The sequence below is a fragment of the Vitis riparia genome, chromosome 15 (genome assembly GCF_004353265.1).
Source record: "Vitis riparia cultivar Riparia Gloire de Montpellier isolate 1030 chromosome 15, EGFV_Vit.rip_1.0, whole genome shotgun sequence".
Lineage (NCBI taxonomy): Eukaryota > Viridiplantae > Streptophyta > Magnoliopsida > Vitales > Vitaceae > Vitis > Vitis riparia.
This window is the reverse complement of record NC_048445.1, coordinates 1,596,602-1,612,400: the sequence shown is the minus strand read 5'-3', so window position 1 is coordinate 1,612,400 and position 15,799 is coordinate 1,596,602. Positions and strand designations below refer to the sequence as shown.

The 15,799-nt window shown below is 30.9% G+C and overlaps 2 protein-coding genes across 2 annotated transcripts; both read right to left on the bottom strand.

Moving 5' to 3' along the window:
- Positions 1-4,486: 4,486 nt before the first annotated feature.
- LOC117932805 (aquaporin PIP1-2-like) lies at positions 4,487-7,716 on the bottom strand. The gene is made up of 4 exons (XM_034854137.1): positions 7,323-7,716; positions 6,489-6,784; positions 4,884-5,024; positions 4,487-4,780 (listed from the first exon to the last, which is right to left on the bottom strand). The coding sequence occupies exons 1-4, from the start codon at positions 7,648-7,650 to the stop codon at positions 4,685-4,687; spliced, it is 861 nt and encodes a 286-aa protein (XP_034710028.1). The 5' UTR covers positions 7,651-7,716; the 3' UTR covers positions 4,487-4,684.
- Positions 7,717-10,926: 3,210 nt separating this feature from the next.
- Positions 10,927-15,799, bottom strand: LOC117932127 (aquaporin PIP1-1). The gene is made up of 4 exons (XM_034853185.1): positions 15,382-15,799; positions 14,602-14,897; positions 11,325-11,465; positions 10,927-11,230 (listed from the first exon to the last, which is right to left on the bottom strand). Exons 1-4 carry the CDS (start codon positions 15,707-15,709, stop codon positions 11,135-11,137), a joined length of 861 nt encoding a protein of 286 aa, XP_034709076.1. The 5' UTR covers positions 15,710-15,799; the 3' UTR covers positions 10,927-11,134.

The following is a 15,799-nucleotide window of genomic DNA, read 5'->3' as shown; positions in this document are numbered from 1 at the left end:
ATAAAATTTCAGTGTAATTTGGCAAATAATAATAATAATAATAATTTTTTTTCAATCTTATATTTATCATCTTTTCTAAAATGATTGCAAAACCCTTCAATGTATAGTCAGTGGCCCACACTTTCCCCAAACGAGAGTACGGTAAAGGAGAACGAAAAGGAAAGGAAAAAAAAAAAGAGGCAAAGATTTAATGCATGTGAAGGGTGGAGGTTTGTTGAGTGTTGGCAGTTGATAAATCTTTTGTCTATTTTTATAGGAGATTGGTTGGAGTGGTTGAAGCCTTGAAGTGTTCAATTCATTTTCTTGCCTTTATTGGTCACCTTGCTTTCTTGCTGTCTTTGATGGACACTAGTTCAAGTTTTTGACATTCTTGCTTTCATATTGCTAACTAGGTTTGTTTGTTTGTTAAGAAAATTTTCCACCCCTCCTTTTCAATTTTCTTTGTACCCATAATAATTAGAAAAAAGTTAAGTTATTATTATTATTATTTTATTCCTTTACTAGAATTTCTAATGAATTTGATTGTTGATTGATCCATGCATGACCAAGTAATACTTGAAAACAATCAAAGACTACTTGTATATGCTTGAATTTTCTCAAGTTGGTAATTAGGTTTGTTTGGTTGGTTAGAAAACTTTCCACCCTTTATTTAGAATTTTCTTGGAGCTATAAAAGAAATCTAGTTGAAAAACATTTTGACCTTTATTAGCATTTGAAATGAATTTGATAGCGATAGCATCCATACAAAATCAACTAAATATAGAAACAATTATTCTATTCTAACCATAATCGACATCATCTAACATATGAAAAATTATGAACTTTTCGAGTTTTTAATAATTAGAATAAGCTTCTACGAAATTAATATATATATATAATAAATTAAAACATCGGATTTAAATGACAACACACTCTATTATTTGGAATTTATTATTTAAAATTACGATTATTGATTTTTTAAATGACCAAAATACCCCTTAACCCTTTATATTTAGACTTGGTGTCTCCATCAAATCTCTCATCTGTCATTACAAGCAACCATTTAGTAGCTGCATTTTTAGTTAGAAATTTATTAAGGTAGATGGGAATAGGAAAAGGTCAACAACACTTTAGGTTAACTAACAAAAGAAGAAAAAAAAATCAGAAAAAAGGGTCAATTCATTTAAATTTAAAGAAATATAATTTAGTTAGACATCCCGATCTTATTAAAACATACTAAAAGGAAAAGAAAATAATAAAAATAATTTATCGGTTTTGATAAAAATATCAATGATTTAATTTTATGAAAATATCAATATTAACAAAAAAAATTTATAAAAATTAAGTCACAAATATAAAATTTTGGCTTTTTTCCTACAATTTATGATAAATAGATCTGTATATATTTTTTCAATATCAATTCTCTATTGAAATAAATCAGATATTTTTATCTTTAAAATTTTCTTCCAAAATTCCACTGCCAGTTGATAAGCACACTATAAACATGCTAGGAACATCAAATTACATGTGGGAATTAAGAGTAACATCAAAATTCTTTTTATTTTTCATAAATGCTCCTTAAAATGAATGAGCACCGTCAGATGCTTTGACCTGGACCAAGAGATTGTTGACAGCGTGTGGAAATTATGATGCATGAGACACTAGATCACAATAAATTCATGGAGTATGAGTCATTACGAGCATGCATGTGGCATGGTGGGGACAGAATTTGGATTTTCCGGTGGGCGGGGGTGTACAGCAACCTTGATGAGGACATGGTTTCATAACATTAAATTCTGGGAATTTAAGAGCCACCCACATCCACAGCTTTCAGGTAGTTGGATCAGTGGAGGCAGTGCCCACCAACCTCAACAATATGTTTTGAATTTTGATCATATGTTATAATATTTAGGAGTATGTGTAAATTAAAAATACATAACATAGATTCAAGTCAATCAAAATCAATTGAATTGATTTGATTTTTAATAATCGTTATGGTCAATCAACTTTAGTAAAAAGTTTATAATAAGTAATAAAAAAGTAAAAAAACAAATAACCTAAATTCTGAAAACAAATTACTTTCAGTAAAAACCCAAAAAAATAAACACTATATTCGACTTTTTCTATTTAGTAAAAAGTTTATAATAATTTATGAAAAAGTAGAAAAACAAACAACCCAAATTTTAAAAATAAATTGTTTTAAACAAAAAGCCAAAAAAACAAACAACACCTAAGACTTCTAATTTTTGTAATTTATAATTATTTGATGTTGGATGATTTTATTTTATTTTGTATTTATTACCATTATGTGAACTTTAGGAAAGTAATTATTTGGCTATAAACAAATGAGTTTTAAAAATTATTCATTATATTTTGTAATATAAATTTTAAGCATCACTAATGGATTGATTTTATTTTGATTTAAACATGAATTAAGAGTGTGTTTAATAATGATTTTAAAAATTAATTTTTTAATCTTTCGAAATACTTAAAAATAAAAAAATTTAATTATTAAAAAAATCAACAATATTTTCTAAAATTATTACTAAACACATGCTAAGCATGTGGATTCAGTTAATATTTCCTTTAAAAATCAATCAAACATAATTTTTTCTTTTGTTTTCTATATTTTTATCAAAATAGTCAGAATTTAAGGGTATCAAAATAAAAAAAAAATACAAATATTTTACCATTATTTTCGAACAAAACAACAAAAATACCATGAAAATTTGAATCAAAATATTTTCTATCATAATAAACTCTAATACTTATATTTAGTAGTACAAACTTTATTTCATAATACATTATTTTATTGTTCAATATTACTATATCATATTTACATTATTTTATTAAAAAAATAATTTAATAATCATATTATATATAAACATATACATATTTATAATTATTTATTATAAAGTTGACGGCCACCACCGAGTATGAATATATTGATTTTAGATAAGGATAGTGACCGGAGCACTCTTCCGTCTAGAGAGACAGGAAACAAGTAGTACGTTTTAGTTCATTTTAATTATTTATATGTCATTGTGATTGAAAATGAGTGGATTCATTTGTAGGTTTGATATTGAAGATTAGGAAAGTGAGTGAGATATGGGATGAGTATTATGTCCCATTAAAAGAATTGGTGTCACCAAAAACAGCTTCCATGTTCCATCATTAAATTTTTTGTTCTATCAAGACATGGTCTGTACTTCTTGGTGGGACCATTATATATATATATATATTAAAGTTTAATTTTCATTTAATTCAATCGCTTGAGAATCAGAGGTACCATACCTTGCGGTATTGGATGATCCATTAAAAAATATATTTCTATATATATATAGAAATATTAATTCACAAAATTTTCATTTTTATAAGTGGCAAAAACGTCATTTCTTGATGTTTTGTTGTCATAGTGTGAAAAATAATCAATTTATTACTTTTAAAAAATAAATTTAAAACCAATAAATTATTTTATACATTATCTTAAATTCATTTCACTTATTTTTTTCTCGTTTAGGTGAAGATTAAATAATTTTAAAATAAATATTTTTTTACTAATTTTAATTATATTTGATTTTCATTTCTATTTCTCAAATTAAAATTAAAAATGAAAAAAATAATTTTTGAAAATTAAACATAACTTAAAGTATTAAAGTGATATCCATGGAATAAAAGATCTATATGTATAATGAAATTTAGGACATTACATAACAGTACAAATAAATGAAACCAATGTATAAAGGTACAAAAAAAATAAAATCAAGGTATAAATAATGAAACCAAAAATTGTATATATGACATCATTTGATTAACGATGTCAAGTATTAAAAATGAAAATTTTGTGAATTAATATTTCTATTTCTCAAATTAAAAACATAAATTTTTAATATTTTTTTCTTTTCTTATTACTTTTCGAAAATGAAACATAACCTAAAGTATTTAAGTGATATTCATGGAATAAGAGATCTAACCGTATAATGAAATTTAGGATGTTATATAAAAGTACAAATAAATGAAACTAAAAGTACAAAAAAATAAGATCACGATATAAATAATGAAACCAAAATTGTATACATGACATCATCTAATTAACGATGTCAGGTATTAAAAAAAATATCATTTGGTACTATAGTGAAAGATTTGATTGCCCGTTGTAGTTGTCAAGATTGAAAAAAATATAAAATAATAAAAACATTTGTTAAATATACCATAGTAAAACTTTGTTAGATTAGTGATATTAATGATTATTTTTTAAAATTGTCTAATTAAAATGAGTGAAATAATACAGATTTGTATAGCTCATGTATCATTGTATGGATTGTTTCATATTTGTATTCAAATATTGTTTATATTAAAACTTTCGAGCACAACAAAAATAAATAAAATAATATTTAAAAATAATTAATTAATTTTAAATCTATTTCTTATTTTTACTTTTTACTTTTATTCTCAATTTTCTTTTTTCTTTTTTGACATTTTCCTTCAAAATTTCCACAACCAAACGTACCCTTGAAATCGATATTATGAAGCTTCCATTCATTCAGCAGCTGCCTTTGTAATAGAAGCATCCCAGATAACTTATACACATGATATGATAAACACCACCCCACCTCAATTCTGATCTCAAGTCAGAAGAGAAGAAGAAGAAGAAGAAGATGGAAGCAGAAAATAAAAGAAGAAACAGAAACTGGGGAAGAATTTCTCAGGCTCTGGTCTTGAATGGGATAGCCCTGATGACTATCTGGTGGTACAAGGTAGCCAGAGTAGCTCCAATGAAGGGTCCAACCCAGAAAATCCACTGAAGGGAACAACAAGAATGAAATCAATACAAGTCAGACTCACAGATAGATGATGAGAGGAGAAGCCATTTTGTCTTCTTATAGAGCAATGTTTTCACTTACCATGTCATCCCAGGCATTCCCCCTGTTGTAGATGATGGCAGCCCCGAGACTCCTAGCAGGGTTGATGCCGGTTCCGGTGATAGGGATGGTTGCGAGATGAACCAAGAACACTGCAAACCCAATCGGGAGAGGAGCCAGAATCTGCAGTTCAATTCAGGGAAAATAAAGGGTGTGTCATTTTCAGATCCCATTCGTAATAATTCTCAGGTATGGTTGAAAAATGAGAGCCAAAGGGGACGCCCCCAGACCTAGAGACCATGCTTTACTTTGGCAATGTTTTTTAAAAACACTTTCCAAATGAGAATGTTAACACTGATTTTAAAAGTACCCTTACAATATCAACTGATTACTGAAGAGTTTTCACCAGAAAGAAAAGTTAATTTTACCACAAAAAATGAAAAAATCATGGTTTATAAAACCCACTCATTGATAGAAGTGATGACAAGGGCCTTAATTTTTCAATTAGTGAAACCATGATGATCAATTTGCTTTAAAATTTCGAAGTGACTAACGCCAACCAATAATACTTTCATTCAATTTTTCCAAAATCCAAAATCCCTCATAGAACATGACCAAGAAATCCAAAGATACTGTTCTCACGTACAGAAGTGGTGTTTGTTTTTTTATTTAATTCTAAATAAAACTTTCATACTTAATAGTATTAAGTATTAGACGGTTTGTTTTTGTAATATTTTATTTTTATTAAGCATTAAAAGATAAAGAAAAATCATTATGTTATTTTTTTCTATTCAACAAAAAATTTATAATAAGTCATAGAAAAATGGAAAAATAAACGAAGTAAAATCTAAAAGCAAATTACTTTCAGTAAAAAGCTAAAAAAACAAGCACCCTCATGATTTCTAAATGGAATTGATGTAACTAAAGTATGCGTATACGAAGGATTCATGCTTCCATACCAAATCACATGACCACCAATTTTTCTATCATTCCAAACACAAACAAAATCATGGTTCCAATAGTTTCAAAAGAAGGCCAATGAATTAATACTGCCATCCAACCGCTTGCTTGTCACATGATCCTTCATTTTCTACCCACATCAACAAGGTGGTAAAAGAGGTGGTGGAAAAGGTGATATGAATAACATGCGTCTTCCTCCTTTTTCACTTTAGAATCAAAACAAATATGCTATTCCATGCCATTCGAGCAAGCAATGATACAATGAAATTTTTTTAAGGAATTAATAGCATGCACATTTTCATGTAATCATATTAGAGTCCATTTGGAAAAAGGGTAAAAACACTTAATGATAATCGGATGTGTGCTTTCTTACAAAACTTAAGAGCTTGTTTGTCGTGCTTTTAAAAAAATATTTTTGAAAAACACTATCAAAGTACTTTTTCTAGTTTTTATCCAAACATTAATAGATTGTCACTAAAAATGTTTGGAGTGGAAGCACTGCCATCAAAAGCATTAATTACAGATAAAAGCGCTTTAACCATAATGACTTCCAATTAGATCTTAGCGTGACAAAGAAAACAATCACAGCTCAATCACTTTACCAATTGACAAAGATAAATATATAACCAGATATGTAAAACAAAACCCACATATTTATGTATATATACAGAGAGATAGAATACTTACTGGAACATGTGAGTCTCTGGCATTTCTCTTGGCATCAGTTGCAGAGAGAACAGTGTAGACAAGAACAAAAGTGCCAACTATCTCAGCACCAAGCCCAGCAAGCTTGGAGTAGCCAGAAGCCACAGCATTGATTCCACCACCCAGCGTCTCAAAGTCATGTCTCTGGAACCACTTCACCATACCTGCGCCACAGATGGCACCCAGGCACTGCATGATCATGTAGAACACGGCTCGGGTTAGGGACAGCTTTCTTGCCAAGAGCAGCCCAAATGTCACCGCTGGGTTTATGTGCCCTCCTGCCCAAACCCATCAACAAATGATAAGATCAACACACAGGAAATTCTCTAGAAAACTGTGTGGAGGCTATGAGGAAAGAGCTAAGAAAGTAGACAGGGAAAAAAATGTGCTGCAGGGAGCCATATTATGAAAAAAGAAAAAAGAAAAAGTGTTTGGTTGATAAGAAACGTGGGGAAAGAATGAGAATAAAAATTTGACCAAATTGTACGTTAATTAGGACCTGAAAACACTCAAATGTTCTCTACTTTTATTTTCCTCCTCTTTCTCATCAACCAAACAAGGTCTTTCAAAATTTCAGAAAACCCCATCAAAACCATTCCATAATATCATGGAAAAAAAAAACCCAGGAATGCCAGATACCCATTTAAAATCTGAACATATCTACCGGCAAAAGCTGATGAAAACGTCAAAAGAAACCACGGATCAAACCTTCTGAGCACATCAAACCACCATGGAAAATAAAAAAGAAAACAAAGGAAAAGCAGAACTCAGCAGATCAAACAAAAGAATAGAGAGAGAGAGAAAGACAGAACAGACCTGAGATACCAGCAGTGCAGTAGACAAGAACGAAGATCATACCCCCACAAGCCCAAGCAATACCCTGAAAACCAACAGTAGCACACTTGTTGGGGGACTTGACAACACCGATAATAGTCGAGATGATGATGTAGAGGAAGATGAAGGTGGCCATGAACTCGGCAATCCCAGCTCTCCAAAACGACCATGAATGAAGCTCACCAGGCTCAAACAGTGGAGCTGGTGGAGGCTCCCTATAGTCCTTGTCTGTCTGTGCTGATGTCCCTATCGGTTGCCTCTCTGCAAACTTGTTGGCCCCCAACCTCACATCCTCTTCCTTCCCCTCCATTTTTCTGAGCTCAGTGATGAAGATGATGAACTTCCTGAGCAAATTGCAGTTGGGTTTGGAGTGATTTATAGAGGAAGCAAAGTAACAGAAAATAATAGAAAACAACGATTTTAAGAGTAACAAATCGTCAAATGGGGTCCTTCGGAGAAAACGTTTGGTTCGGTCTCCCATGTGAAATGACTATATTGCCCTTCTAATTCACTTTTATCTCACTTGTAATATTAGTATTAGATCATTTTAATTAAAAGATATTTGCTTAAAAGAAGGGGCAGACTTGCCTTTGCCCTGACTCTAAACATAAGGAAATTCCCAGATTTTCACTCAAGCTCCTAAATCATTGAAGCTTTAAGCCGGGAATTCTTTCATAGGCTAGGGGAAGAACTCTACATCTTGTAAGTCAGTGGGGCGGAGGAAAAGGACGTTGGATTGGGGCAGTAACGAGAAGGAAGAGTCTATAAAATAAAAGAGAAGAGTATGAGTGCACCCAAAGCAAGAGGGAATGATGATTTAGAAAGCACATTTGAAGTCTTTATATTTGTAAAAATAACCTTTGTCTTTTCAAAACAAAAATGGTTCTTTTTCAAAACATTTGAAGTCTCTGTTTGTTTTTCGAATTTTCATCAGAAAGTTCATGCATTTAATAAAGTAAGTTTTTTTTTTTTTAGCTTTTATGAGAAAATGCAGAAAAAGATAAGTGGTTAATACCTTAACATTTTATTAACCATAAATTTAAGGGTTGTTGAATTTTCATCAGACCTTGTTTGCATATAAAATTTGGGTTGTCTTGTTGAAATCGATAATACTTGTTTTTTGTTTTACTTATTTTTAAAATATTGTTTTTATCAACTCAGCCAAAGAGCATATAATTGTCTTGTTGAAATCGACATTACTTGTTTTTTGTTTTACTTATTCTAAAAATATTGTTTTTATCTATTCAACCAAATATATCTTTTTTGTTTTTAGGACAAAAACTGGTATTTAGAATTCAATTCTCAAATGCAATTTTTTCTTCTAAAAACACCAAAAACTAATTTAAAAAACTTTTCTCAATTGGGATTGTTTTCAAAAACATTTCCCAAACAAGCCATAAAATTAGAATTGTTTTTTTTTTAAATCAAGAAAAATAAATAAATAATATAAAAGTAGACTTTCTATAGAATAAAAAATAAATCTATCTAAAAGGTACGTTCAAATGCCAATTTCAAACAACAAAAAAAAAATGGTAAAGTTTTCCCTTCTTATTGTTGGACTAAAACAACTATACATGCGTAATTTTATAAAATATTAAAATTATAAACTATTTAAAAATTATAAATTCAGTAAAATTCTTATTTAGGTTATAAAAAAGTTATTTATCGTCTTAAAAATCAATTCAAATAGCATTTCAAAAATAACCAAGAAAAATAATTGAAATTTTTTTTAAAAAAAATTAGGATTTATTAGTCATAGTCTCTTGACACAAGTCTTCCTCTATACTTTAATATTATGTATTTATGTATAATACTGGAGTTTTATTCTTCAAATTTTTAATTATTTCAATATAATATTTAAAAAATATGTTAAAATGCTTTAAATTATAAAATAAAATAAAATAAAAAAAACCATTTCAATTAATTTTTTTAGACATGCTTTTAGAATTAGAAAACCAATCATCGTTCCAAAGAACAGCATCCAAACATGTCCTAGCATTAGTTTTTTGAAATTTGGAAAGAAAAAGACAAAAGGATATTTAATGCGCAATAAATTAAAGAGTGGTCGTCGATGAGAAACTAATGCGAGGGATGCGTCGCAAATGGCAGCCCAATAAATTCCACACCTAATATTGTACAAACAGCGCGCTATCACCGGGCATTCCAGTGTGTGGCACCCCACCAAAGTTGGACGTGAATGAGATAAGAATCATGAAATGCCATGATCTTCATCTTGCTATTAGTCATCGCATTTGTAGCTCCGATTTGGTGGGCCATGGGTTTGCCATACACATTACACACTATCGTATTGTACTATATTCATTGAAGAAGACTGAGCTGTAATGTTTGGTGGTCGAAGACTTTAATATGATTTCCCAATTGGAGTAAAACGACTGTGTTTTGATTCCTTTGGTCACAACCCAAAATGAATTCTTTGGTACCGAGGTTGGAGCCCAAAGCTCACTATTATTATTTTGGTCCGTGAATCTTCTAATTGTTTTTTAGTTTAAAAAGTATTTTTGAAAAAAAAAATTGATAAAATTTAAGAAATATTTTAATTTTTTTTAAATTTAATTATAGTATTAAAAAATCATTTATAATGTGTTTTGAAAAACATGATGATTTTTCTAAAAACATTTTTAGGTAAAATACTTTTATTAAAAACATTTGGAGTCAAACACAATTTTAAATAGAGTTATAAGTTATTTTTTAATTTTAAGGGAATTTTTTAAAAGTATTTTGAGTAATTTTGTCCAAATAATTTCTTATTTAAAAGAAAAAGAAAAAAAATCTTTAAATAATCCTGTTTGATAAAACTTAATATTTATTATTTAATAATTTAAATTGATTTTAAGCTAAATTATACTTGAATTATTGATTTTAAACTTATTAATTAAATATTTGATAAAATAAATTTAAATTTTATTTTAAATCATAAAACTGATATATTTTAAATTACATTTAATAAAAAAATTTAAATAATAATAAATGTCATAAATAGTAAAAATGATCATGAAACAAATAAGTCAAATTATTTTACTTATTTATTTAAAATTATTTTTTACTTTAAATTAATTCATTAAATTATTTTATTAAACACACTTAATTTATTTAATAATTTAAATTAAATTATTAAATTGATTTATCCAACAACACCACCTAGTTTAATTAAAAAACCATATTTTTAAAATATTAATATTAACATAGTAAAAGCTTTATTAAAATAAAATAACAACTTATAGAAGTCAAATTTTAACTTATACAAATCAAATTGTTTGACAAAATTAGTTAGACACGTATTAAAAATTCATACTAAACTTAAAAAATAATTTACAAATAGTATGGAAATTAGAATAATATGATTTTTAGTACAAATTATTTTTTAACTTGTATGAAGAGCTATTTTATATTTAAATAATTGAACATTCTCTAATTGAAGCAATAAAAATAAATAAATATAAAATAATAAATCATTTATAAAAAAGAAAAATAAAAATATTTTTATCAAATATTGATTATTTTTTAAATTAAAAATCGTGGTCAATTAAGGCCCTGCAAATTATCCAAATCACCATTAAAATCAATCTGCGAGAGAAGAAGCCATTAAAGATGGAAGCTTCCTTTTCATTCAAAAGCTGCCCATTGTAATAGAAGCAGCCCAGATAAACTTATACACATAATAACCACCCCCACCTCTATTCTGAGCTCAATCCAGATTCAGGAGGAGGAAGATGAACAAGAAGAAGAAGATAGAAGCAGCAAATAAAAGAAGAAACAGAAAATGGAGGAATTTCTCAGGCTCTGGACTTGAATGGGATGGCTCTGATTACTATCTGGTGGTACAAGGCAGCAAGAGCAGCTCCAATGAAGGGTCCAACCCAGAAAATCCACTGAAGGGAACAACAAAAGAATGAAATCAATACAAGGCAGATTCACAGATAAATGATGAGATGAGAAGTGATTGGGTCTGATCATGGAGCTTACCATGTCATCCCAGGCATGCTCTTTGTTGTAGACGATGGCGGCCCCCAGACTCCTAGCAGGGTTGATGCCGGTTCCAGTGATGGGGATGGTTGCCAGATGAACCAAGAACACTGCAAACCCAATTGGGAGAGGAGCCAAAATCTGCAGTTCAACGCAGGAAAAATGAAGGGTGTGTTATTTTCAGATCCCATTTGCAATAATAAATACCATCAGGCATGCTTGAAAAATGAGAGGAAAACGGGTATCGATGTTAAGGAAACATATTTTTAGTCATTGATCTCAAAAGGCATTACATGACTTTCTACCAGCTCCCAGACCCAGAAACCATACAGTTTTTTAGAATTGTTTTTGAAATATGAAAAATAGTTTTCTCCTATTGTTGTCCATGAAAGTAGTGTGCCCTGCTGATATATAATGCTATAGTTTCTAAAATGTTTTCAGAACAAATCATGAAAAAACTGTTTCCTGTCCAACATGTGTAGTAAATAAATTAGAAAACTATTTTCCATCAAAACCGATTTCAAGAACATGTAAACCAAACAAACCCATGGTTCCACCACCAAACTTTTCATAGAACAACCTCACTGTAGCGCCTCAAGACTGCCATGTAAAGATTTTGGGCTCAAAACAACTGAAAACTTCATATAAATTGTTCATCTTGTCGTGAGCTCACATTGAATAATGCATTATTGCCCTAACCATACGATCGATCATCATGAAAAAACATTTTAACTAAGCACAATGTTGGTACCAAAATCATGTGGCAAGTCCTCACTTTAAATGTCAGGATTGAAAAGGCAAAACACACAAGCATACTCAGAAAATTTCTCGCCTAAAAGTAAAAGTTGACCAAAAGATGATTTTAAACTTTCTGATTTGTTGTGAAGTATAAAAGAAATCTTTATCTAAAAGGTCTCAAGGTTAATCTAAGATGTCACCAACTAATTTATCAGTAGACAAGGGAATTTCTCTTAAACAAATCAGATAGTCCAAAATCATTTTTCTATAAACTTTTACTCCAATAAACCCCGAAGATAAAGTGATGAAGTTCTCAATCAAGATGATATCCACACCTAATCCATTTTAGAAATTACAACTAGTGACAAGGAAAATATTTGGCACCAATTGTACCCATGATCCAATGATAATAAATCTCGATTGAATTCTACATTTTGGTAGTTTCCAAAGAACATAAATATTGGGCATAATTGTGCAAAAAGGCAACAAAAAAATCCTTTTGTCCGAGGGCTCTTGAAAACAACAAACTTTGATCTAAGCACATGATAGATTTATGAATGTTTTGAACCTTCGAACTATATTTTGGACATGGAATTTGGTGCATGCACTGAACTAACCATAACCATCATTTTACGATACTCATTTAAAGCAGAACACATTTCCAACAACACAACTTTTGCAAATATGAACAAAAAAGAGATAAACCCACCCATGCCACCAAGATAATTTATTGTTGGATCAAAACAAGTGTTGCAATAAGTGTACTTTTTACAAACTTTTCTTATTTTCTTATTGTCAGATCACTAGTGGAATTTAAGTATATCCAACAAAGTTTGAAAATGGTGCACTTGTTGAGACACATAGCTTGATCCTACCAATAGGTGTTTGATCCTCTTTAGGCATGATGAAACTCGTATTAGAACTACATTGTGGCCTTGTACAAATCAAAAGAACTTTTAACAAATTTACACACCACTCAGAAAGGTTATTAAAAGTTTAACATGGTCTAAAAAAAATGGAGTACTAGATTGCCAAGCATACTTTGAACCATGCTAAATCTAGAACAGAGCTCATCAAATTTCAAAACAAAGCAACAATAAATGTTAAGTGCACCAATAAAAAAATGAAAATCCAAAACTTCATGATTAATAAAACTCAGTCAATGATTGAACCTTAGAAGAGATAAACCACAACCAATAATACTTCCATTCAACTTTCCCAAGATCCAAAATTCCTCACAGAAGATGACTGACCAACAAAACTAAAGATATTGTTCTTGCAAAATTCATAGCCGTAGTTTCTAAATGGAACTGCCGTAATGAAAGTATATGCATGAGTTGAATTCCTTCTCCCATACCAAATCACATGACCATCAATTTTTCTCTTTCATTCCAAACACAAATGATATCATGGTTTCAATAATTTCAAAAGAAGGTATATGGATTATCACCAGCCAAAAGCTTGTTGTCATGAAAAGCAATGATATTCTCCAAAATAATTTTTTGAGAATTTTCAACAAGTTCTTTTTGAACTAATGTGACAGTGGCATTTTTGAAGATAACTAGAAATGTTTTAACATTTGGAGTTTGCAATTGAAGCCCATATGATTTCACTTTCTTACTGAAATAAAATCCATATATTTTGGTAGTAGACAAACATTTTCATAAAAAAATGCTACTCATACCACCTTTTCTATGACCTTTTTTTATCGCTTGATGATGTGACTACGTGGCAAGTATATTTACTTCATCTTCTACCCACATCAACAATCTGGTAAAAGTGGTGGTGGAAAAGGTGATTTGAATGCACTTTAGAATCAATACAAATATGCACATCCATGCCATTAGAGCAAGCAACAATACAACGAAATTTCCAAAAGGGAATTAATCGCAGTGTCATTTTCATGTAATCATCTTAGAGCCCATTTGGAAAAAAGTTAAAAGAGCTTAATAATAGTTGGATGCACTTTTTTACAAAATTAAGAGTCTGTTTTGGCAGTGCCTTTTACAAGACACTTCCAATATAAAATTCTCTGGAAAAAAAAACCTGCTATTTGGAAAAATTTAAAAAGCACTTTTAACAAGTTAAAAAATCAATTGTAGTGCTTCTAAAGAAGTACTTGATAGGAGATTCTCCCACAAACACTTTGGCTAAAGATAAAAACACTGCCAAACTCATCCTCAAAGGTTAGGGAAATTTATGAAAATCACCTTTAAGAACCCAAGACACTAGCAAGTAATTCTCCCAAAAACTACATTCAATTGTATGATATATTGTAAAAAAACACTATCAAATCACTTTTTTTCTTAGTTTATATCCAAACATTAATAAATTACCATTAAAAGCATTTGTAATGGAAGTGCTGTTATCAGACAGATTAAAGCGATTTAATCAGAATTACCCCAAACCAGCTCTTAATCATCACAAACAAGAACAATCAGAACTCAATCGCTTTACCTGTTGACAAAGTTAGATCTATAAAACAAACCACACATATGCATACATACAGAGAGATGATACAATGAGGGAAAATACTTACAGGGACATGTGAGTCTCTGGCATTTCTCTTGGCATCAGTTGCAGAGAAAACAGTGTAGACAAGAACAAAAGTGCCAACAATCTCAGCACCAAGCCCATCGCCCTTGGTATAGCCAGCAGCCACAACATTGGCTCCACCACCCAACACCTCATACTGATGTCCCTGGAACCCCTTCACCACACCTGCGCCACAGATGGCGCCCAGGCATTGCATGATCATGTAGAACACGGCTCGGGTTAGAGACAGCTTTCTGGCCAAGAGCAAGCCAAATGTCACCGCTGGGTTTATGTGTCCTCCTGCCCAAAACCATCAACAAATTATTGATAATATCAACACAGATTCAAATCAAGATGTTGCAGAAAACTTTCTCTAGAAAATTGTGTGGAGGCTTATGAGGAAAGAGCTGAGAAAGTAGACAGGGAAAAAATGCGGTGCAGAGAGCCATATTATGAAAACATAGGGAGGAATCTCACTCAAATATTCTCATTCTTTTATTTTCCTCCTCTTCCTCATCAACCAAACAAGGACTTTCAAAATTTCAGAAAACCCCGTCAAAGTCTTCCATAATATCATGGAAAAAAAAAGAAGAAGGAATGCCAGATACCCATTTAAAATCTGAACATATCTACCCACAAGAGCTGATGAAAACGACAAAAGAAATCACGGATCAAAGCTTCTGAGCATATCAAACCACCATGGAAAAAACAAGAACAAAACAAAGGAAAAGCACAACTCAACAGATCAAACAAAAGAACATATGTAGAGAGACAGAGAACAGACCTGAGATACCAGCAGTGCAGTAGACAAGGGCAAAGATCATACCCCCAAAAGCCCAAGCAATACCCTGAATACCAACAGTGGCACACTTGCTGGGGGACCTGACAACACCCATAACAGTCAAGACAGTGATGTAGAGGAAGAGGAAGGTCGCCATGAACTCGGCAATCCCAGCTCTCCAAAACGACCATGAATGAAGCTCACCAGGCTCAAACAGTGGAGCTGGTGGAGGCTCCCTATAGTCCTTGTCTGTCTGTGCTGATGTCCCTATCGGTTGCCTCTCTGTATACTTGTTGGCCCCCAACCTCACATCCTCTTCCTTCCCCTCCATTTTTCTTCCTCAAATTCTCACTCTACAGATCTGAAAACACTGAGAGTTCAGAGCTTAGTGATGAAGATGATGAACTGCGTGAGGAAACCG